Source organism: Aquarana catesbeiana, linkage group LG03 (assembly GCF_042186555.1).
Source record: "Aquarana catesbeiana isolate 2022-GZ linkage group LG03, ASM4218655v1, whole genome shotgun sequence".
Taxonomy (NCBI): Eukaryota; Metazoa; Chordata; class Amphibia; order Anura; family Ranidae; genus Aquarana; species Aquarana catesbeiana.
The window spans coordinates 192,160,385-192,184,911 of record NC_133326.1 but is presented as its reverse complement, the minus strand read 5'-3'; the positions used below and the strand labels follow the sequence as shown (position 1 = coordinate 192,184,911).

General features: G+C 42.7%; 1 protein-coding gene across 1 annotated transcript in view; it reads left to right on the top strand.

Moving 5' to 3' along the window:
* The window catches only part of LOC141131885 (chloride anion exchanger-like), a 134,040-nt gene that overhangs the window by 40,752 nt on the left and 68,761 nt on the right, over positions 1–24,527 (top strand). The window contains exons 3-6 of the mRNA XM_073619675.1: positions 10,280–10,419; positions 15,935–16,045; positions 17,235–17,407; positions 21,068–21,232. Of these exons, the coding sequence (XP_073475776.1) occupies positions 10,280–10,419; positions 15,935–16,045; positions 17,235–17,407; positions 21,068–21,232 (589 nt within the window). The remainder of the gene's footprint in view (positions 1–10,279; positions 10,420–15,934; positions 16,046–17,234; positions 17,408–21,067; positions 21,233–24,527) is intronic.

The following is a 24,527-nucleotide window of genomic DNA, read 5'->3' as shown; positions in this document are numbered from 1 at the left end:
CCAGTGCCACCTATCAGTGCCCATCAGTGCCACCTATCAGTGCCCATCAGTGCCGCCTATCAGTTCTCATCATCAGTGCCCGTCAGTGCCACCTCATCAGTGCCACCTCATTGGTGCCACCTCATCGGTGCCCATCAGTGTCGTGGTATCAGTGCCCATCATTAAAGAAGAAAACATACTTGTTTACAAATTTTAACAGAAACAAAGAAAAACTTGTTTTTTTTTCATAACTTTCTATCTTTTTTTATTTGTTGCGCAAAAAATAAAAACCGCAGAGGAGATCAAATACCACCAAAAGAAAGCTCTATTTATGGTAACAAAATGATAAAAAATTTGTTTGGGTACAGTGTAGCATGACCGTGCAATTATCATTCAAATTGCAACAGCGCTGAAAGCTGAAAATTGGCCTGGGCGGGAAGGTGTCTAAGTGCCTGGTATTGAAGTGGTTAAAAACTTAGCTGTAAGAAGTTTTAATTTACAATTTTTCAATATTATGCCCAATGCCACCCTCCTCTCTGTCTCTCAGACCATCCCTGTATTTGAGTAATGATTTAGGGAAGCACAGAGATCAATGAAGACTTGTATTTTTTTAGCATTGTTGGGGCAGGAACTTGTGGAATAAATGATAAAACAGAGTATGCAAAGCTCATACGGGAAAACACATCTGGTATGACGCCATTGCAATTAAAAGATAATTAACCTTTAGAATTCCTCACGCAGCAAACATGCAGAAAGTAGCAGAGTAACAATCATTGATAATACAAGTTTACTCTTTGCCTATATCAGTTGTAAACATTTGCGTAAGCTTCATCTTGATAGCGTATGATTGCCTTCTTTACTAGAGCCTAGAAACATTGTCAGAATTCTAGCCCTTCCCATGCTACTAAAAATGTGTTTTTGTTTACGTTTGGAGGTGTCACTTCTTGTACTGACAGGTGAGGTGAAACCTCCCCATAGTAACACAGACAGCAATAAAAATTAGAGGATCTAGTGAGGGAAAAAAGTATTTTATCCCCTGCTGATTTTGTACGTTTGCCCACTAACAACGTGGGCAAACTGTTAAAATACACCTACCACTAAAATTATAGACTGGTCATTTGACCATTTTAACAGTAAGAGACAGAATAACAACAAAAATATCCAGAAAAACGCATTTCAAAAAAGTTATAAATTGATTTGCATTTTAATAAGTGAAATAAGTATTTTACCGCTTCGCAAAACATGACTTAGTACTTGGTGGCAAAACCCTTGTTGGCAATCACAGAGGTCAGACGTTTTTTGTAGTTAGCCACCAGGTTTGCACACATCTCAGGAAGGATTTTGTCCCACTCTTTGCAGATCCTCTCCAAGTCATTAAGGTTTCGAACCTTCAGCTCCCTCCACCTATTTTCTATGGGATTGGCCACTCTGGGACCTTTAATGTGCTTCTTCTTGAACTACTTCTTTGTTGCCTTGGTGGTGTGTTTTGGGTCTTTGTCATGCTGGAATATCAATCTATGACCCATTTTCAATACCCTGGCTGAGGGAAGGAGGTTCTCACTCAAGATATATATGACAGTACATGACCCTGTCCATCCTCTCTTTGATGCAGTGAAGTTGTCCTTTCCTCTTAGGAGAAAAACACCCCCAAAGCATAATGTTTGCACCTCCATGTTTGACGATGGGGATGGTGCTTTTGGGGTCATAGGCAGCATTCCTCCTCCTCCAAACATGGCGAGTTGAGTTGATGCCAAAGAGCTCAATCCTGGTCTCCTCTGACCACAACACTTTCACCCAGTTCTCCTCTGAATCATTCAGATTTTCATTAGAAAGCTTCAGACAAGCCGGTACATGTGCAGGGGACCTTGCGGGCTCTGCAGCATTTCAGTCCTTCATGGTGTAATGTGTCAACAATTGTTTTCTTGGTGACTATGGTCCCAGCTGCCTTAACATCATTGACAAGATTCTCCCATGTAGTTCAGGGCTGATTCTTCACCATTCTCATGATCATTGAAACTCCACGAGGTGAGATCTTGCATGGAGCCCCAGACCAAGGGAGAGTGACAGTTATTGGTGTTTCTTACATTTGTGAATAATCGCACAAATGCCCCGTACACACGGTCGGATTTTCCGATGGACAATGTCCGATCGGAGCGTGTTGTCGGAAATTCCAACCGTGTGTGGGCGCCATCGGACATTTTCCATCGGATTTTCCGACACACAAAGTTGGACAGCAGGAGATAAAATTTTCCGACAACAAAATCCGATCGCGTCAATTCCGACCGTGTGTGGCCTGTTCCGACGCACAAAGTGCCACGCATGCTCAGAAGAAATTCCGACACGGGACAGCTCGTTCTGGTAAACTTAGCGTTCGCAATGGATACAGCACTTTCGTCACACTGCAATGTAAAAAATGGTTTAATACAGCGCACTCTCTTCTTCTTTATAATGTGACAAGAATTAAGTAGTTTTGATGCTCATATTCACACACACTTCTCACAAAGTTTTATTTGTGTTTTTTTAGTGGGATTCCCTGAATATATTGTTATTAGTTGTCACATCTGACAGTTTTATATTTTTTATGTTTTTTTTTTTTTTTTGATTTTAAGCCTTTTTTTTCTTTAATGTTTGGATTTTTTCCAAGGCTGATCTTTGTTCAATGTTATTTTTATTTTTACTCCAGAATATTTTTGTGTGTGTTTTGTGTGTCAAGTTACCCCAACACCATTGATATCTTTTATTATTTAATCTCATGGAGATTGTTTGTTGTTGGTGACCCTTGTTCATTTCACATTGTATATTAGAAATGTACCTGAATCCTCACAAACCAACTGTCCTTTTTGAAGTAAAACACATAGGAGAGTATAATTCAAAACAAAAATCCTTTATTAAGGGATCAGAACCAAACAAAGAGGAAGGCAACACTGGATCAACAGCAGAAATTAGTGAAGCCTGGGACCCCCACAGCAGACATCAATTCTTAAACATCAAAATTGGTGGCCTGAGGAGTCCATATGTAAGGGAGGGCAGTCTGGTCCGGGATTCACAGAGACTCGGATAGCAGCAGATGACATCTGTGTCCGCAGGCTGTGGTACCACAAGAGGCTGCATCTTTTGGCCGACCAGACTGGATCCAGGGCAATCACTCTCTGGTCTTCCTTTCACACTTCCTTCCGGGCTGTGGCTGTGCAGTTGGAGATGTGGCAGGAGGAGGAGTAGGACCTGGAGGAGGAGGAGGACCTGCAGGAGGAGGAGGAGGACCATCCCAAAGCTGTGTGTGAGGTGTAATTTGGCCCCTCACACCTTTCGCCAGAGCCTCAGATATGAGGGCCTCACACATGGCTTTTTGGCCCTCCTCCATCCTCTGCATTTTATATGCTATGAATGCAGCAATGTTCTCCTGCCTGGTGTGTGGTGCTCCCAGGACCTCTGTAGCCCTACAAAAAAATCTGATAGCCGCCTCCTCTAGGCCACTCCTCCTACTGCCACTTTCTCTTTCCAGGGGGGGTGGAGGGACCTGCAGATCAGCCAGCCGGCTCGGCCCGGCCACCTCCTGGCTGAGACTTCCCTGTGTATGAAAAAGGGACATAGTTGTAATGTTTTGCATCATCAATCACAATCCTTAATTAGTACTCCCAACTAACATCTAGTTCACATCATTGATTGGACAAGCAGAAATATTTAGGGGAATGCTATACCTGGCTCAATCTGGGCTCCTCTACATGTGGCCTGGAAGGCCCAGGTTGGGCGTCAGAAGCCTCAGCCGGGGGGGATGGAAGCGTGGAAGGAAGACTGGAGAGGGATGGCCTGGGTTCAGTCTGGCCTGCCAGAAAGTGCAGCCTGTCGTAGTACAACATCCTGGGGACATAGATGTCACCTGCTGCTCCGGATCTCTGTGAATCCAGGACTTTATTGCGCTCCCTCAGATATGTGCTCCTCAGGCCACCAATGAAAATCTATAAAAGCTTTATATACACTGTGCATGCGTGTAACTCCGCCCGCCCCTGACGTTCTTTCTAGTGTATTCCCCGCCCCTTTTCGTTCGGCGCAGTGGGGGAAGAGCATGATGGCGGACATACAGCAGGTGCGGGCTAATTGTAGCAACGAGGAGGAGGAGGAGGAAAGGGCGGATCCAGGCACGTCCCGATCCAGAAGGAGACGTTTTAAGGCCACAAATATGTCGTTTGGGGAGATGTTGGAGATGGTCGACATCATGAGGAAGTCCGACTATGACGGAAAATATGGGCCTTACCCCAACCCGAACATCCGAAAGGCCAAGATCATGGCGAAAGTGGTCAGGAGTCTAGAGTGGAATTTCGGGGTACGAAGGTCTAAAGATCAGCTCAGGAAGCGGTGGTCGGACCTGAAGTTGAGAGAGCCAGAGCAGTACCGAAAGATCCGGAGGGTGCTGCAAAAAAGTAAGTAGTTGTGCTGTGTTCCTATTCTTTCGGTCTTTATTACGTTCGTTCTGCTCCATATGCTTTTATTAGTTGTAACGTTTCAAAAGGTCAACTTTAATGTTCATGGGCACATTATTCGTTCGTATCAATCATTTTTCTTTCGGCCTCTAGAACACCATTGTTTAGGCCATATGCATTTTCACACATTTTTGGGGGCCTACTTGGATGCCAAATATTTGTTTGTGTAGATGGGTTTGTTACTAGAATGAAATGCAAACTAGATTGTGTGTAAGGAGAGGACACTGAGCAGCTGTTTTCACATCTGGACACTGGAGCACTAGTGTGGGACACAAGAACACCATTTTTATTAGGGGGGGGCACACAGGTGCTCCAGTGTATACTATAGGGGGGGCTACATCTGTGAAGCTTGTACCAAACAGGTAAAGTATTGCAGCTTGACAAAGGGCAATAAAAAATATATATCTTGGAACTCTGCTAAAATAGACAATTGTACCCCACTTCCAAGCAATGTTTCCTATTTCTATAGTTCTGCCATCAAATATCTGTGTGCTAAGTATACCATTTTTGTTTTACATAGGGGATAAAAGACTCGGAGGACACCCCTCATCCCAGGAGACCAGAGACCCCCCCCCCTGGAAGAAGGGGAAATACCCCCAACCCAAGAAGCTGAGCAGGAGGAAGAAGAAGACGTGGTGGAGATTGGCACCACAACAGGTGAGTGTCTGCGACCACAGGCTCAGGTAAAAGAGATGGATGGTGGCAGAACAGGTCTCTGGGATTATGATACCCAGAGCCTGGGGGGGAGATGCCTGTCGAGAACTTCAAGTCCTGTAGACTTCTCCCTGTGGCCAAATACCGCAAGGTAGCGACCAACCTCTGCTCCGGAGTGATGGCTTGCCTCATGCAGGTATCCTGCCTGCTGATATAGGGGGTCAGCGAAGCCAACAAACTGTGAAATACGGGGTCCGTCATCCTGAGAAAGTTCCTGAAATCATCAGGATTATTCTCACGGATCTCACGGAGCAAAGGCATATGACAGAACTGGTCACGCTGAAGCAACCAATTCTTGGTCCATGAACTCCTCCCCACCCTGTTCATGGACTGGACTTGTGTCAAGGTCAGGACCCCAACACCAAGCCCCCGTACAGCACGAACTCTACGAGGAGTACGCATACGAAACATGGCTAGAAAACGGTCGGCTGCTCAGAACGAAGTAACAGAACGCACTGAAGAACAGCAAGGCCTGTGAAGAGCGACCTGAAAAACAGCAACGAGCAGGCAAGATCACACAGAAAACTCTGATACGAACTGACTGCACGCACTGAAGAGCAGATACAAACCCACAAGCACAAACTGAACGTCAGAAAACGATCTGAAAGCCACGAGTCTGAAAAAGCGCGAATCGTCTCTCACCAAACTTTTACTAACACGAGATTAGCAAAAGGAGCCCAAAGGGTGCCGCGCTTGGTTCTGAACCGGCCTTTTCTAGTCTCGTCGTACGTGGTGTACGTCACCGCGTTGTTGGCGATCGGAAATTCCGACAGCTTTGTGCGACTGTGTGTAGGCAAAACAAGTTTGAGCCAACACCCGTCTGAAAAAATCCTAGGATTTTGTTGTTGGAATGTCCGAACAAAGTCCGACCGTGTGTACGGGGCATAACTGTTGTCACCCTCTCACCAAGCTGCTTGGCGATGGTCTTGTAGCCCATTCCAGCCTTGAGTAGGTCTACAGTCCTGTCCCTGACATCCTTGGACAGCTCTTTGGTCTTGGCCATGGTGGAGAGATTGGAATCTGATTGATTGATTGCTTCTGTGGACAGGTGTCTTTTATACAGGTAACAAGCTCAGATTAGAAGTACTCCTTTTAAGAGAGTGATCCTAATCTCAGCTTGTTACCTGTATAGAAGACACCTGGGAGCCAGAAATCTTGCTGATTGATAGGGAATCAAATACTTATTTCTCTCATTAAAATGCAAATCAATTTATAACTCTTTTGAAATGCGTTTTTCTGGATATTTTTGTTGTTATTCGGTCTCTCAAAATAAACCTACCATTAAAATTATAGACTGATCATTTCTTTGTCAGTGGGCAAACATACAAAATCAGCAGGGGATCAAATACTTTTTTCCCTCACTGCAGTAACACAGACAGCAATAAAAATGAGACAGGGGATCTAACCACAAATAAAAAATTTGAGCTGGAATTGGGATTATTATTATTATTCAAATTTTTTATCGCACCAATACCAGTGCTTTACAAAATGGATTGAGACGGTAAAGTTACAATGCAATTCAATAAAAGAAGACCTTGATCATTAGGGCTTACAATCTAAAAGCTTCAAAGTTTTTTTTTTTTTTAAGTGTCATAATATTGCATAATGCCGCATACACACGAGCGGAATGTTCTTTTCATCGTCTATTCCGATCGTGTGTAGGCCTCATTGGACTTTCTTTTTAGAAAATTCTGACGGACCTAGAAATGGAACATAAATATTTCCGACGGAACCAATTCCTATCGGGAAAACAGCTCGTCTGTATGCTGTTCCGACGGACCAAAAACGACGCACGCTCTGAAGCAAGTACGAGACGTAAGCTATTGGCTACTGGCTATTGACCGTCCTTTTTCTAGTCCCGTCGTACGTGTTGTACGTCACCGCATTCTGGACGGTCGGACTTTGGTCGGACTTTGGTTTGACCGTGTGTAGGCAAGACCGCTTGAATGGAATTCCGTAGGAGTTCCGACGGAGAAACCTTCGGAGTTTAGTCCGACGGCAAAACCGGTCGTGTGTACGCAGCATTAGGGTATATTTTGCATAATATTAAAAACATCAAAAATAAGTAGAATATTTTGGTGGCACATTTACATTATGTACCATATCCTGTGTTGCCATAGTTTTCCACATTCATAAAATATGAATAAATTACTACAATTATTAGAGCTGCAGATGGTAATTAAAGAGGTAATTCTAGATAAAACAAGCAATGTACTGCTTAAGAGATGTATATAAAATTAAATTAAATTAATTAATTAATTAAAAAAAACATTATTTCTTTATAACATTTAAGAGCCTAAAGTACATAAAACAAATATAAAAAAAAAAGCCTCAGAGCGCTCACAAATGATCACAATGTTCTCTGTGATTTTCATTTGTCGACTATATTTCTAGAAAAAACATGCTAGGTGATCCTCCCAGAAATTCAGCTTGCATGTCGCTTTGATTGGGTGACACCACTTGCCACTGTTCCACTGAAATGCGAATTCAACGTGGTCACCCTTTTAATTTTTAATTATTTACTAGTATTCTTTAGAGCACAAGTGTCAGACTAAACATCATACAGTGAAGCCGCCCATACTGTGGATGGATAGCAATTTGGCCAGTTCAGCAGGGACCTGCTAGATTTCGAATCCATGCATGGGCAGGCTGGTTGTACACAAGTTGATAGACTTGTGTAAGACAAGCCTATTGAACATTTTTCTCTCATTCAAAGCCGTTGGCTATAACCTTAGTTGTGGCTTTAGGTGTCAGAAACCATGAAATCAGACTGAGACAGAAGTACTGTTAAATCACACTTGTTTAATAATAAAAGTAAATAGAACAAATGTAGTCAAAACATAGCCAGAGTTCAGGAACCGGAACGGATAGTCAGACAAGCCAAACGTCAGGGAGCTGGAGATGAGCGTAGTAAAACAGCAAGAAGGATCTGGAGCCAGAAGGGATGTCAGCCAAGCAAGTCTTTTAACAAGAATGCAGGAGAGCGTGTCTGTGATGTTGAATAAGACGAAGGCAGAGATCCTCTGGACTGGACTGCTTAAGTAGGCAGGACTGATGAGCAGGATATCATCAACAGCTGAGTAACTGTAGAGAGATAGGAGCTGGCAATTAGCCGACAGCTGAGCGGCCAGCTCGGAGAAGGAAGGGCTGAGCCCAGCCCTGACATTATGCTGGCCATACACGAGTCATTTTCTTCTTCTTCTTTTCATTCAACCAGTGGGTTGTCTCATTCCACTGCTGGAATACAGGAGAACATGCTGACGTACCCAAAATCCACAGAGTACCATGACCTTTCAATAACCCCTCCATTTCACACCTCCATTACTGGAAGAACACTCAAAGAATCATGGGAGATATAGTTTTATAGCTGAATGTCAAAGAGGAATGATGTGTGGACATGGCAGCTAACTACACATTTACTGGAAGTGTCTGGAAACATCAATGCTGCATTACCAAAAAATCACAAAGAAATTAGGCTGGAGTTGGCTACGGAAATAGGTTTTGCAATTGATAAACATGGCGGGTGGACTTCTTTGTTAAAGCTTTTGGTAATATAATAGGAAAGAAGGTTAAAGAATATGTTACCCCAGCATTTCTTACTCCAGATATGTGTCTGCTGTACCATGTATTTGTGTTAAAAAGTATCCTGTTCTCTTTGTATAGCTCCTTTGTGTGAAATACATGGCGATCCTGCCAGCCCCCTTGCTTTCCTATTTCAAACTGACCATGCTAGATATGACAGCACATCCATCCCAGCTTGGTCAGTTTTCTGGCTGTCCTGAGAGCACAGCCTACCTCTCCTCCAGTGATCAGATTTGTGTTAACATGCCCCACCACATGCCATTCACTGGGAAGATCAGTGTACTGCTGCATCTCCACCCCTAGCTTTCTATGTCCCTTATTCCGCTGAGAACAGAGATTGTGATCACCTTTAGGCTTGGTTCACACTGGAACCACTGTGGATCGCACAGGAACGCTGTGCGTCCCCATTCTCCGGTTCAGGGACGAATCCGGGCCAAATCTTTGCCTGAATTTGGCCCTGAAACAGAGCCAAAGACGCACAGTGTTTCTGTGCAGTGTGCTCCGCAGCCACCCCAGGAGTATGTGAACCGGCTCCATAGAGAGCCAGTCACATTCCCCTGCTTTGCGAATTGGATGCGGGGTAACCCTTATCCCATTTGCATAGGTGTGAACCCAGCCTAAAAAAGGACTATGTGCAGGCCAGTCAAGTTCCTGCAACCCAAACTCGCTCATCCATGTCTTTATGGACCTTGCTTTGTGCACTGGTCCAAATCCTTCAGTGGAAGGGGGATTATGGTTTGGGGTTGTTTTTCAGGGGTTGGGCTTGGCCCCTTAGTTCCAGTGAAAGGGACTCTTAAGGCGTCAGCATACCCAGACATTTTGGACAATTTCATGCTCCCAGCTTTGTCCTGGTACAAAATGAAATGTCTGCTCACCAGTGCACAAAGCAAGTGTACTATGTGTGCTGCTTTTGCATGGACACAAAATCCATTCCTTTCCCCCTGCCAGAATGGAGATCTGCCGAGCACGCGCAGATTGGCTTCTGCTGTGAATATCAACAGTAGGAGTGGGCCGCCAGAGGCGGATGCACGCCCCCTGTAGGCAGAAGTGCAGAATCACATATATATATATATATATATATATATATATATATATATATATATATATATATATATATACACGTGATTCTGCACAGAGGGGCCGCCTGTAGCAGTATATCTGCTATGAGCCAGTCCTTAAGCGGTTAAAGCTGGTCATACACTAACTTTGTTGTTCTACAACAATTCAACTATTGAAAGGCCTCTACCTCCGTCAGCACCAATGTCCTTTGGCATTGCATTTGTGGCTGATGATCACATTTTTTGGGAAAATGGATACAATATATTTTGTTAATGAACAACAGAGTTTCCAATCCTGTTTGTTTGACAGGAATGAGGGGGTTGTCTTTTCAACCTATGTGTCTTGCCAGCTGAAAGTATGTTTGTTTTTATATTCCTCATGCGAACTATAAATACATTTTATGACATAGTCATAGCAAACTTATTATTATGTTTGACTAAAATGAGTCATTTTGACTTCCATTGTAGATGTTCCTCTCAGAAAGCTAAGAGGATTGCCTTATCTTTCTTCCCTATTATTTCCTGGCTCCCGGCTTATCGATTTAAGGAGTGGATTCTCAGTGACATCATATCAGGAGTTACAACAGGGCTCGTAGCTGTATTACAAGGTGAGCTCGCCTTACGCAAACACATTAAAAACATTTTAGAAAACATTTGCAGGCACATGATTGCCTAAAACATGTTAACAAAAGAAGATGTGGCAATCTACATGTCCACCACTTGAGCAGATTGTGGCCCCTCTCCTTCTAAAAGGGGGTGCTATAGAACCCGGGCCTGTCAGCATTAGTCTGGTTCTTTTACAGAACTGCATATTTTTTGGCAACCCCTAACAAAGCATGAACAAGTTTAAAGGCAATATTAGTTGATATATTCACAGCAGAGAGGTGCATGTTCGCTGGGGATACTAGCCTGTCTGCTTGGTGTCCTGGACTAGTAACATCAGAAAGGGGGCAAAAAAATAAAAATAAAACAATACTAACCTGCCACATTTCCAGTCTCACAATTACTGCTAAAAAGCTGGTGCTTATATGCATAATACATTATAAATACAAGAAATCTTAGGCAAATGTCAGCAAATGGGCACTTGGTGAATAAGCAGTAATATATCAGCTAGCAAATTTTCCAGTGAATTTTTATAAATTTGCCTCAAGGTTTTATAATTAGCCATAGTGCATTTACAAAAAAAAGTCCAATATTTTTCTCCCACTAAAATATTCGGAAATTAAAATTTCCTATGAAACATATATCCATGATATAGAGCAGGGTTTCTCGACTAGGGTTCCTTCAGAGGGACTGTGGGGGTCCCCTTGTTAAAGGGGGCTTCCAGATTCTGATAAGCCCCCCACCCGCGGACCCCCACAACCACCGGGCAAGGGTTGTGGGGATGAGGCCCTTGTCCCCATCAACATGGGGACAAGGTGCTTTGGGGGCTACTCCAAAGCATCCTCCCCATGTTGGGGGCATGAGGCCTGGTAAGGCTTAGGAGGGGGGGCGCTCTGTCGTCCCCCCTCTTTTCCTGCAGCCTGCCAGGTTGCGTGCTCGGATAAGGGTCTGGTATGGATCTTGGGGGGCCCTATGCCATTTTTTTTTTAATTTGGCGCAGGGTTCCCCTTAATATCCATACCAGACCTGAAGATCCTGGTATGGATTTTGGGGGGACCCCCACCCAATTCTTTTAAAAAAATTTGGTTTGGGGTTCCCCTTAATATTCATACCAGACCCAAAGGGCCTGGTAATAGACTGGGGGGGACCCCATCCCGTTTTTTTCAATGAGTTTTATCTGTATTGAAGGGATCTGACAATTCATTACAGCCGTGATCAGTTTTAAATGACTTTTTTCCTTTAGAAATGTCATTTTGCTGTGGTACTGTTCTAAACACGGGAAAACTGTGTCACTTTACAGGCATACTATAGATAATCCCCAGGCACGATATTTAAAGGAATATTTCATTTTTTTTGTTTCACTTTAAGCATTATTAAAAATGTTAGTTTTTAAATTTTTTTTTGCATTGATACATGTCCCCTGGGGTAGGACCCGGGTCCCCATACACTTTTTATGGTAATAACTTGTATATAAGCCTTTAAAATTAGCACTTTTGGTTTTTCATGTTAGTGTCCCATAGAGTTTAACGGGGTTCTGTGGCTTTCGAATTTGCCACGAACACTGCACAATGTTCGTTGTTCGCCGAACGTCCGTACAACCAAGGTTCGGCCCGTTCGCCCATCCCTATTTAGTAGTTTCAGTGATCAGGGTTGCTGTGTGTTTTGGCAATATGCAGGCAGTTTTTTCTCAGTAATACAATACAGTTTTAAATGACTTTTTTCCTTTTTTTCGGAAATTAAAATATCCTATGAAACATTTATCCATGATATAGAGCAGGGTTTCTCAACTAGGGTTCCTTCGGAGGTTGCTAGGGGTTCCTTGAGCAATGAACAATTTCTGCCTCTTCGATAAGTTCCCACTGACACCATTGATCTTTTTAGCCATATGTAAGGTGGTAACTCCTCCCAATGACCACAAGTGTAAGCAGCATTCTTCTCACTGACCATCACACTAATTTATCACGAGTTGTAGATATAGTAATTTTTATCAGGGGTTCCCTGAGACCGAAAAGTTAATTTAAGAGTTCCTCTATTTAAAGGCTAACTCCACTTTTTGGACCATGTTACATAGTACACCTGTATTTATGGTGTAACATGTAACATGGGGAAAACTGGACCCTTCACCAACTCCCAAATCTTCCCCTCCCCAGCAGCATGTGAGGGTTCTTCCCCCTCTGGAGCAGCTGTCACTTTTGAAATTTGCAGCTTTGGGGGGCTCTGCCTACACAGCCACATCATTTGTTACCGTTGCCAACGTGATATACAGACTTGCAGTTCCAAATAAATTGTGCACTAGTCCATTGACTGTTCCTCCAGCTCTCCAAATAAAAGCCCATACCCTGTATGGGAAGAGAGCTAAGGGAAGTCTGTAGCAGCCTGGCATTGCACTCATGATCCACTGATTGTGCTTGCAATGATTTGCAGGCTAATTTGAAAAAACATAATAAATGCAATTTTTTTTGCTGCAAAAATTTTTTATTTTTATTAATGGACTTATCCTTCAAATACAGACATTTCAGAAGTACAGGTTTTAGGGCTGTTTCACACCAGATGCATTCCAGTGCATATTTTTTCTGCATCAAAAATGCATGCACAATGTTTTCCAAGTATTCCAAAGGCCCTAGTTCACACCAGTGCTGTCAGTCGCAGAGAGTTTCCGGTGCAGAAAAAAAGGAGAACATGCTGCATTTTTTTCTGCACAGAACTGTACTGGATAATGCATCAAAAATGCACCAGCACGGAGTGTGGTGTCAACTGTAAGCAAAAACCCATCCGGAACAACATCTGGAGTGCATGTTAGCGTAACTGTCTGTCAATTGCAAAGACATCTATAAACAATTTCCCTTTAGTAGTAGGGATGAGCCGAACACCCCCCGGTTCGGTTCGCACCAGAACTTGCGAACAGGCAAAAAATTCTGGCGAACGCACGAACACCATTAAAGTCTATGGGGCACGAACATGAAAAATCAAAAGTGCTAATTTTAAAGGCTTATATGCAAGTTATTGCCATAAAAAAGTGTTTGGGGACCCAGGTCCTGCCCCAAGGAACATGTATCAATGCAAAAAATAGTTTTAAAAACAGACGTTTTTTCGGAGGCAGTGATTTTAATAGTGCTTAAGGTAAAACAATAAAAATGAAATATTCCTTTAAATATCATGCCTGGGGGTGTCTATAGTATGCCTGTAAAGTGGCGCAGTTTTCCCATGTTTAGAACAGTACCACAGCAAAATGACATTTCTAAGAGAAAAAAAGTAATTTCAAACTGATTGCGGCTGTAATGAATTGTCGGATCCCTTCAATATAGATAAAACTCACTGAAAAAAATGGCATGGATCCCCCCCAGTCCATTGCCAGGCCCTTTTGGTCTGGTATGAATATTAAGGGGAACTCCGAACCAAAATTTAAAAAACAATTGCGTGGGGGTCCCCCCAAAATCCATACCAGGGCCTTCAGATCTGGTATGGATATTAAGGGGAACCCTGCCTCATTTTTTAAAAAAATGCCATAGGGGTCCCCCTAAAATCCATACCAGACCCTTCAGGTCTGGTATGGATTTTAAGGGGAACCCTGCACCAAAAAAAAATAGCATAGGGCCCCCCCCAAATCCATACCAGACCCTTATCCAAGCATGCAACCTGGCAGGCCGCAGTAAAAGAGGGGGGACGAGAGAGCGCCCCCCCTTCTGAACCATACCAGGCCACATGCCCTAAACATGGGGGGGTGCTTTGGAGTCACTCCCAAAGCACCTTGTCCCTATGTTGATATGGACAAGGGCCTCATCCTCACAACCCTTGCCTGGTGGTTGAGGGGGTCTGCGGGCGGGGGGGCTTATTGGAATCTGGAAGCCCCTTTTAACCAGGGAACCTCCAGATCCCGCCCCCCATGTGAATTGGTAACAGGTACATTGTACCCCTACCAATTCACAAAAAAAGTGTCAAAAATAGTAAACATGACAGGAGACACTTTGGGACAAGTCCTTTATTAAAAAATAAAAAAATAAAAATGTCCTGTGATGTAAATCCATCTCACGCCGCCTGCTGAACCGAAAAAGAAAAAAAAACACAGCAGCTCCACCTCCATGGAAGGCTCCCGCACACTACACGCTTCTCGCTTTGAAAGCTGTTAAATAGCTGAGGGCGGGGTCACTCTGTGATGTAAACGGGTGACCCCGTCTTCCTCTGACGTCACGTGACACCAGGGGGGCGGGGTCACCTGTTTACATCACCGGGTGGCCCGCCCTCAGCTATATAACAGTTGTCATCGAGAAGAAGCGTGCAGTGTGTGGGGACCTCCCATGGAGGCGTTTTTTTTCTTTTTTCGGTTCGTCGGGCAGCGTGAGATGGATTTACATCACGGGGCATTTTTATTTTTTTATTTTTTAATAAAGGACTTGTCCCAAAGTATCACCTGTCATTTTCACTATTTTTGACACTTTTTTTGTGAATTGGTAGGGGTAGGGGTACCAATTCACATAGGGAGGGGGTAGGATCTGGGGGTCCAACAACAAGGGGGCTTCCAGGCCCGGGCAAGGGTTGTGGGGATGAGGCCCTTGTCCCCATCAACATGGGGACAAGGTGCTTTGGGGGCTACTCCAAAACATCCTCCCCATGTTGAGGGCATGAGGCCTGGTAAGGCTCAGGAGGAGGGGGCGCTCTCTCGTCCCCCCTCTTTTCCTGCAGCCTGCCAGGTTGCGTGCTCGGATAAGGGTCTGGTATGGATCTTGGGGGGCCCTATGCCATTTTTTTTTTTAATTTGGCGCAGGGTTCCCCTTAATATCCATACCAGACCTGAAGAGCCTGGAATGGATTTTGGGGGGACCCCCACCCAATTCTTTTAAAAAAATTTGGTTTGGGGTTCCCCTTAATATTCATACCAGACCCAAAGGGCCTGGTAATAGACTGGGGGGGACCCCATCCCGTTTTTTTCAATGAGTTTTATCTGTATTGAAGGGATCTGACAATTCATTACAGCCGTGATCAGTTTTAAATGACTTTTTTCCTTTAGAAATGTCATTTTGCTGTGGTACTGTTCTAAACACGGGAAAACTGTGTCACTTTACAGGCATACTATAGATAATCCCCAGGCACGATATTTAAAGGAATATTTCATTTTTTTTGTTTCACTTTAAGCATTATTAAAAATGTTAGTTTTTAAATTTTTTTTTGCATTGATACATGTCCCCTGGGGTAGGACCCGGGTCCCCATACACTTTTTATGGTAATAACTTGCATATAAGCCTTTAAAATTAGCACTTTTGGTTTTTCATGTTAGTGTCCCATAGAGTTTAACGGGGTTCTGTGGCTTTCGAATTTGCCACGAACACTGCACAATGTTCGTTGTTCGCCGAACGTCCGTACAACCAAGGTTCGGCCCGTTCGCCCATCCCTATTTAGTAGTTTCAGTGATCAGGGTTGCTGTGTGTTTTGGCAATATGCAGGCAGTTTTTTCTCAGTAATACAACCTTGATTTGTGACCATGCTGTCACATTTTAAAAATTGTAACTTGTGTTTGTGTTTAAGGTTTGGCTTATGCACTTCTTGCGAATGTCTCACCTGGCTATGGATTATATACATCATTCTTCCCAGTTGTAGTCTACTTTTTCTTAGGAACTTCCAGACATATATCAGCAGGTAAGTTACATGACAACATAATATTAGAGATGTTGGGTGATAGTAGGTATGCGAGAGGGGCCACTCGTCCTGCGTGGAGCGTGCTTATAAATGACCAGGGAGGGACTACTGTCATGTGAAAGTCTAACATTAAGACAGTTCCCTGAATTAGAGATGAGCAATCACACTGGGTGCAGTAAAAGAGCAGAATTAATCTAGAAAATGTGCTGTCCCATGTCACTGCACACTGTAACTTGAAGTACTGCATGTTGCATTAGGAGGGATGCTGCTGAGCCCATATTCTCTCCACCAGCTCAATGTACCCCTATTACTTCACTCCTAGTAACAGAATGGTGTCCTGGCATGCACATAGCATGGACCTCATACGTGCACTTGTTAACTCCTTCCTTCTTGTACCCATGTGACCAGCTCCGTAACACAGGTACAGTTGCGGTTGCTGCTGGAAGCCGACTGATAGGGAGGGAGCCAGAACATCAACCCCCTCACTACCGGAAGACCCGTCACCTTTACCAGGTACCCCGCCTAATGACTGACTGCGTTGTGTCTTGAATTAATGTATGGTTACCCATAATAACTACATTGCTTTTCTGCCTGACTTACCAAGTAGGCTTCTTGTTGTAGCAGCTGGGCTCCATACCCCACATGTGCTTTACAGACACTTTTGATATGCCAGAACCAACATGCACCCCACTGAATAACCGCAGACCAGGTCCAGAACAGTTGATGCAACTTAACTGAAGAACTTCATAATACAGTCCAACATGAACAGTGGTATTATCATAGTATCCCTAACTACCGCTAATTGGCTGCCCAGGCATACCTCAAAAAAGGTAGAAATCCATTATGGTGTTCTCCGTGTCTTGGATGTTCTTTGGGACCCTGGTGACCCCAAGGGACTGCAAGGTGCAGCAGTGCTCCTCTAATGCAATCACGGCATGTGTAGCGAAGAGGGGAACAAGTCAAGAGCCCTGAACCTCATCCTTTTCTCTTTTTATATCATAAGTTGTCAGACTAGATCCAAAAAGCCCGGCAACTGAAGTATTCACATTAACTCTTTCCCCCTCAGCCTGAGCCAGCCACTAACTGACTAATACACATGTAAGCAACCTGCCTACAGGTATATATTGTATACATAGATAATACACAGGTTGAAATGTCTGATCATTTCTATCATACTTTATCCTTTTAGGCCCTTTCCCTATTGTGAGCCTGATGGTTGGCTCAGTTGTAGCTAATCTTGTACCTGAAGATAAATATGGAAATACAAACTCCAGTATCACTAACTCTACTGCTGAAGATTTACTGAATGATGAACGTATCATTGTAGCATCATCTTTAACATTCCTGGTTGGAATTATTCAGGTCTGTATGGTCATAAAACAATAATTTCCAAGTAAGTGCAATATTAAAATCTGCCCTGATAGACCAACCCTTGATCCACAACCTATTTTAGAATAGATTAACTAAAATGTATGTGTATCAAAACTTTTCATTTTAGGTAGCACATGGAAGTCCTAAAACATCTTTTAGTTGTTTTGCCACCTGTTTCTCCTTGTAGAGATTTCCTTTCCCTTCCTGTCCCAAAGACATAACAGTAAGTAAGAGAAAAACTTCAAAGTGAGTGAAATCACTTCAGATGTCCATGGGAAGATTTCCCCCTGCTTCCTTTTCTGGTTAAACGCAAACTTTTGTTTGTTTGTTTTTTTTTCCTTCACTTTCGGTCCCAGTGACATTGGTAACTAGGATTCACAGAGAAGTTGACTCCCCCCAGCAGAGACATTTGGGTTGGTTTACTAAAAGCAAATAGACTGTTCACTTTACAGGGGAAGGTGCACTTTGCCCAGGAAATTTTCCCCACGGCTTAGTGAATGTGGTGAAATTTCACTTTGCAAAGAACAAGCCAATAATGTGCAGGGGGATTTTTAAAAAAAGCAACATTTTTACTTGCACATGATTGGATGATGGATGCCAGCTTGAACTCAGTTCTGGGGAGAATTCACTTGCAAAGTGAACAGTCTATTTGTAATCCACCCCCATTGATAATGATTTACTAAAGGAGTTTAGAAACTTCACAATGTAAACTGTGTGAACATTCACTTCAATTATCCAATCATGTGAAAAGCAAATTCCTGTTTGCTTATTGTATCTTCAAATGATTGAATAACTGAAGTGAAAATTCATACAGTTTCACCTTTAGCAAATCAGAACAACAGACAGCTATACAAAAACAGTTTTTGTATTCTCTCCTACTCTATCAAACGCAAAAAAAAAAAAGAAGTTTTTGCTTTATATATACGTTTATTAGTGATATATAGAGGAATGGAAGAAATTACATCTGAACAGAAGGGAGACTGTCTCTTCAACTGGTTCCAGTTGTTTTTTGTTTATTAACTTGTATCCCTTCAGGACATTTCTCTGATCACTTTTCTAAGAGGCTCTATACCTTATTATTTAATACTGTAATCACTATCTTCTGGTCATTTAAAATATCCTTATTACTTCCGCCTTTTCCTGTTTTTATTTACTTTGTGTTCTGGATCTCTCATTTCCCATATTATCATCTTCATTTTCGAATTTAAGCAGAGCGCTGTAATAAAAAGTCAGTGTAAAAAGAGTAATGATAAGTATGTAATTAAACAATAAAAGTGATATCACTCTTATATACTGAGCCGTAGCAATAAATCGTACAAAAAATACACATAAGTTCAAATTAAAGCAAATAAATGTGTATATAGCAAATTTTTGTAAATATTTTATTATATCTTTTCATGTGACAACACTGAAGAAATGACCCTTTGCTACAATGTAAAGTAGTGAGTGTACAGCTTGTATAACGGTGTAAATTTGCTGTTCCCTCAAAATAACTCAACACACAGCCATTAATGTCTAAACCGCTGCCAACAAAAGTGAGTACACCCCTAAGTGAAAATGTCCAAATTGGGCCCAATTAGCCATTTTTCCTCCAGGTATCATGTGACTCGTTAGTAGAACTCACTACTTTACATTGTAGCAAAGTGTTGTTTCTTCGGTGTTGTCACATGAAAAGATATATTAAAATATTTACAAAAATGTGAGGGGTGTACTTACTTTTGTGAGATACTGTATATATATATATATATATATATATATATATATATATATATATGTGTGTGTGTGTGTGTGTGTGTTTGTGTGTTTGTGTCCACACTGTGTAATGTTGATCAACCAAATCAAATGTAATCAAATATGAGAGTCACTCATTTATAAAATAACTTTCACCAGTGAAAAAGTTCCAATCTATCTAAAACATACAAACAACTGATATCAAAAGTGTTTCTTCATGTAACACCTCAATATCTTCATGCAATCTCCAAATCCTCTGTTCCTCCACCACTCTGATAGACAGACACTCACCAGCTGAAATTGCCTCTCTTTTTGTTAAGATCGGTTGTTAAAGCTCTTAGCTGTGGCCATTTTCTCTTACTCTCCAAGATTAAACACTAGTTTTGTGTGCTGCTCCTGCACCATGGAGACAACAGTTCTTTCCTTATAGTGCATCTCCACTTTTGCAGTCAAACATAATAACACCTATATTATACTTGTTACCTGTTCCCATTAACATAGCATAACCTAAAAAAAATAAAAATTGCAGCTTACCTATTTAGATTCTACAGAAAAATCCTACATAGTTCTCTTTGTTTATACAGAGGACTGTGGAACTGGGTTTGCCATAATTAACCTGGTCTGTACTGTGCTTGCAGATCCCATTATCAGTTGTAAACAAGAAAACTTTCTTTACTAACAAAGGGTTAAAGAATTAGATGCTAGCCTCCTGTTTTGCATGTTAATGAGAGGAAGCGCAGCTTGCCCTAAGTCTTTCCTTCGAGACAAAGTCACTCTGAAATTACTGGGAAATGCTTGCTGTCTGCCTTGACACTTTATCCTAGGAAACATCTAAAAAGTAAGAAATGTTTTTTTTTAAAGCTGTTTTTAGGTATGCTTTGTGAATGGGAACACATACCCACATATACAACAAACATATAGTGAAGTTTTTTTTTTTTTTGACTGCGAAAGTAAATATACTGTTTAAGCAACATAAATAGAGGCCCACAAAGGACACATTTTATTTGGTGAAAATGTCTTTTGTGAAGGTACAGGTGACTGGAGTTCATTATCGATACATCTGTATGTAATATGTCAGCTTCTTTATTTGTCACGTTAAAACAACATTTGACGTTTCACCAAAGGGCACCTTCCGTAGAGTTGTCAAGTGACATACAGTACTATTTTAACAGTGCCAAAAACCAAGGGATTTTCTTAAACAATATTCTTATTCTCCAAGAATAATCAGTACATATCCACTACTTAAAGGTCATGTAATCTATTTTTCATAAATACATTTCTTACTGTCTCCTCCTTGTACCATCCTCCATGAGTTCCTGAACCTCTCCCCCTGTTTTGCTTGAAACATGTAATGCAGATTAGTTGTGATCATGTGAACTGCTCTATGCACTCTACAATCCTATGGCCCATAGTCCATCTCAGGAGTGGGCAAGAGAGGGTGGTGGCTATGTTCCTAAATACAGTAGACCATAAATAATGATCTTGGCCACCAGGGAGCTAAGATCGTAGCAGGAAAAAAAAAAGAAGAAAAAAAAAATTTCACATTTGGAGGAGAATGAGAACAATAGAAGGTTTTTTCTAAGTTAAGAATACATTTTGAATCAATTTTTTTCTTTTAAACCAGAGTTTAGTGTCACTCCATGTCAAGCTCCATAATAAAAAAAATAATGCCTGGGCAATAAAGAGTTAACATATTTATGAACAAAGAGAGAACACAAAGTAATATTGAAGTGAAATGTATGTTTTAAGCTTGCAACTTACAAAAACCTATTGGACCAAACATCTAATTGTTATTAGTTTTTAGTAACAGAAATAAACATAGTCTAAGTTTTTAATTTTTTTGCCATTTTACATTTCTGTTTTAGTTGAATGAACTTATGATGCTATTATTGTTTTTTTGTTTTTTCTTTTTTTTTGCAGTTAGCTTTAGGACTTCTACGCATTGGCTTTATAGTCATATATTTGTCGGAGCCCTTAATTAATGGTTTCACAACTGCTGCAGCAGTTGAAGTTGTGGTGTCACAATTGAAATATGTTTTCGGAGTTAAAATTCCTTCATTTAGTGGACCACTGTCCAATTTTTATGTAAGTATGGCTGGTATTGTATGTTTATAATGATAGATGTTCACAGTGTTTTTGTGAAAGTCCTCTACTATACATGTGGTTCTAAAAGGAGGTCAGGAGAAATCTCCTCAGTAGGGCACATAGGGTAGTAAAAACCTAAGGCTTTTACCTTCCCCCTTCCCCAAGAGGGTAATGAAAAAAAAAATTGCCTTAGGCTCAGGCTTTGATCTGTGCTGCCTCTTCTAAGTAGTTTTCCTGACGCCAACATGGCAGCATACATATGATATAGCTCCGCCCCTATATCCACCCACAGGACATGTTTAGCTCTATAAAAGTCTGACTAAGAGCTACCTCCCCATTCTCCTTTTTGTCCTCAAAGATTAACACCTACAGACCGTTACACTCGGGATTAGCTCTTACCTGCCGACTATGTCAGAGTCCATCTGGGTTCAAGCCTCTCCCAGCACGCAGTCCCACATCTTAGGCTGCTAAATGCACCAAGAAGGTGGGGAACCCCTTCTGGTGGTCTTTTGGGGCCGAGGTGTTCTCTAATCAGAGTTGACAATCCTCTTGTAGCATGACTGCTTTGGAGTCCGGATCCAGCAGCTGGGACTGCATGATGTCTTCTCTCCTATGGAACTCTTTCCAGGTCTGTCAATCTCTATAAAACATTTTTTTCTTTTTCTTGCTCTCATGTCTCTAAAGCCCCTATACACACTGTGCAGCTTTTGTTGTCTGATTTCCTTTAGATTTTCTGGGACCATGTGGTGCAGGGGCCTACCTGATTGCATACAAATTGAGGCTCCTAAGGTTTGACCTCGTATTATGTGGTTTTGGTAAATCTGAGGGAGAAAATCTGCAGAGGATTCCATGATGTGTAGCCAGCTTAAAAGTGTCCTTTTGTGTGGATGGGCATTGGCTTCCCTCCTAATTGTACGAGCCCTTTTTTGATTAGAACAAAGGCTGGGGAGGACTGAGTCTCTCTCTCATGTGCTCTATTTAAAGGGCACACATGGGCAGGTAATGGATGCCTTTGCGATTCAGGCGTGCAGAGAGACAGCATCTCATTCTGAGGAACAGTCATGACAGGTAAGTCTTGCTATTCTAGTAAGAATGTATTACTAGGGGATGGGGGGGGGGGGGGGGGGGTTGCCCAGATTTCTTTTATTTAAATTTGTTTCTCTTTGCCAAAAAAAGGGGGGGTGTATATGTATTTTTTTCCCTCTTTCGCTTCCCTTATTTCTCTCTGTTGCCATGCAGTCCCCCTTGCACCTTTCAGTTCTTCTGCCAGCATGAGCCTAACGCCACATAACAAAGACCACCGCAATACCAGGTAAGGGCCAACTTTTGGTAAGTAAGAAGATGCGAGGAAAAAGAGTGTGCAATATTCCTGGACAAGCATGCCTTCTTGTCTATTGCAGCCCCGGCCGCTCACACTCCCGCTCTAGGAGATCCAGAGGCCCTCTGGTTTGTCAGGATTTTTCCAGGACAGAAAGTGACTCCTCCAGTTCTGGCAGACCCCAGTACAAAGTGTGCAAATGTACGCTTAAGAGAAAGCACACAGCTTCTCCTAGAAGGGCTCAGCGCCCAAAGGCAAATGTTGGTCATGTAGAGATGACCCTATGCCAGGAAAGCTATTTTGCAGCAACTGCTTCAGGCAGCTCACCAGAGACTAGGAGTACGAGAGTCAGCAGGTGTCAACCTTGCTCAAGAAAGTAGTCCATGACTCCCTGGTAGAATTTTTTGGTCTTCTCGGACATCCAGGGACAGAAGTGGATGAACAGAGTGTAGGCCCTGCACCAGGTCTAAACCAAGCCATTCAACCCTCTCTAACTAGAGGGGTACCAGGCACTTCAGGGGTGACTCCAGTCCAGTAGATTAGGTGGGCTGATTCCCCAGACCCAGTATTACAGCCAACCTTCCAGGCAGAGGGAGAAGATTCAGGCTTTGATTTTGCGATGATACCACCATTTTTTAAGGCAGTAAAAATCTGCACTGGAATGGGAGGAACCGCAACCTCCTCCAAAGAAGGAGAAAACTTATTATCACACACCATACAATCTGATTTTAAATTGTGTTGCAATCGCTGCACAACACACATTAGGTGCCTTTATCCTTTCAGGGCACCCCAAATGTAATGCGATTCTGCTGTGATTGTCACGTGGGAGAACGTGCCTTTAAAAACATTGTGCAAATCTTGTCCCTCCATAAATAGGAGCAGGGGCTGATTTTTGCACACATAGGGTAGCCAAGTGAATGGGCCGCCTCTATGCAAGTTGCAACATTGTGTGCAAATTTCTCTTTGAAAATCACATAGTGGAAACATTTGTCCCCTCTACGTGATAATAGCAAAAGTCTCTGAAAAGTGACCTAAGCCCAGATCGCTTTTTAGTGCAATAGCAGGGTCTGCTGTAAGTGTGAACAAGCCTTTGGAATCCATAGGAGGAACCCAAAGAAACAGGTAGCTACCTTTCCTCTTATGACATAAATAAGATGCCTGTTTCAGGAGGAATGGGAAAATGGAGAGAAAATACTCCTCAATCAATAGGTTGCAGAAGTTGTATCTCATGGAGGAGGCTGTGGCTCCTTTATCTAACCCACGAATGGTGGATGCGGCAGTCACCAGACTGGCCAAGAATGTGACACTTCCTCCTTTCGCGATATCCTTGATAGACACATTGACATGAACTTAAGAAAGTTTTACCTCGTGGTAGGTGGTGCTTGTAAGCCTGCCGTGGCTTTACATACGTAGCAAGCGCTATGCGAATGTGGGCGCAGAACTTGGAGTATGTGATCAAAAAACAGTTGCCAAAAGAAAAAAATCATCAAGGCTCTTGATGAGATAAAACTCTCTGCTGACTTCGCAGGTGAGGCAGCTATAGATATCATTCAATGGTCTTCTAGAGCCATGCTCAGCTCAGTCACAGCCAAAAGAGCATTGTGGCTAAAACCCTGGGTGGCCGACCCATCCTCAAAACAGAATTGCTGTAAACTGCCTTTTGATGGGAAGGCGCTGTTTGGCCAAAAAACTGGAGGCTACCATCTTCAGGGTTGCATGAGGAGAATCAGGTCTTCTGCCCCAAGATCGAGAGGGAGCAACCAACCTGAGGAGCGCCAAACAGGTACCTGGATTTTGGAAGCTTTTGCCCATCCAAGGACTCCAGAAGGGGTTGGAGGGGTACACAGCAGTGGCGGCCCGTGCACTATGTGTGCACGCCCCATCCATGCGTCGGGCCCCTTTCAGGACGCCGGACGCATGGATTCCTATGGCGGGGGTGGGAGGGGCTGGTATTTTTTTAAGCACGTGATTAGAGCC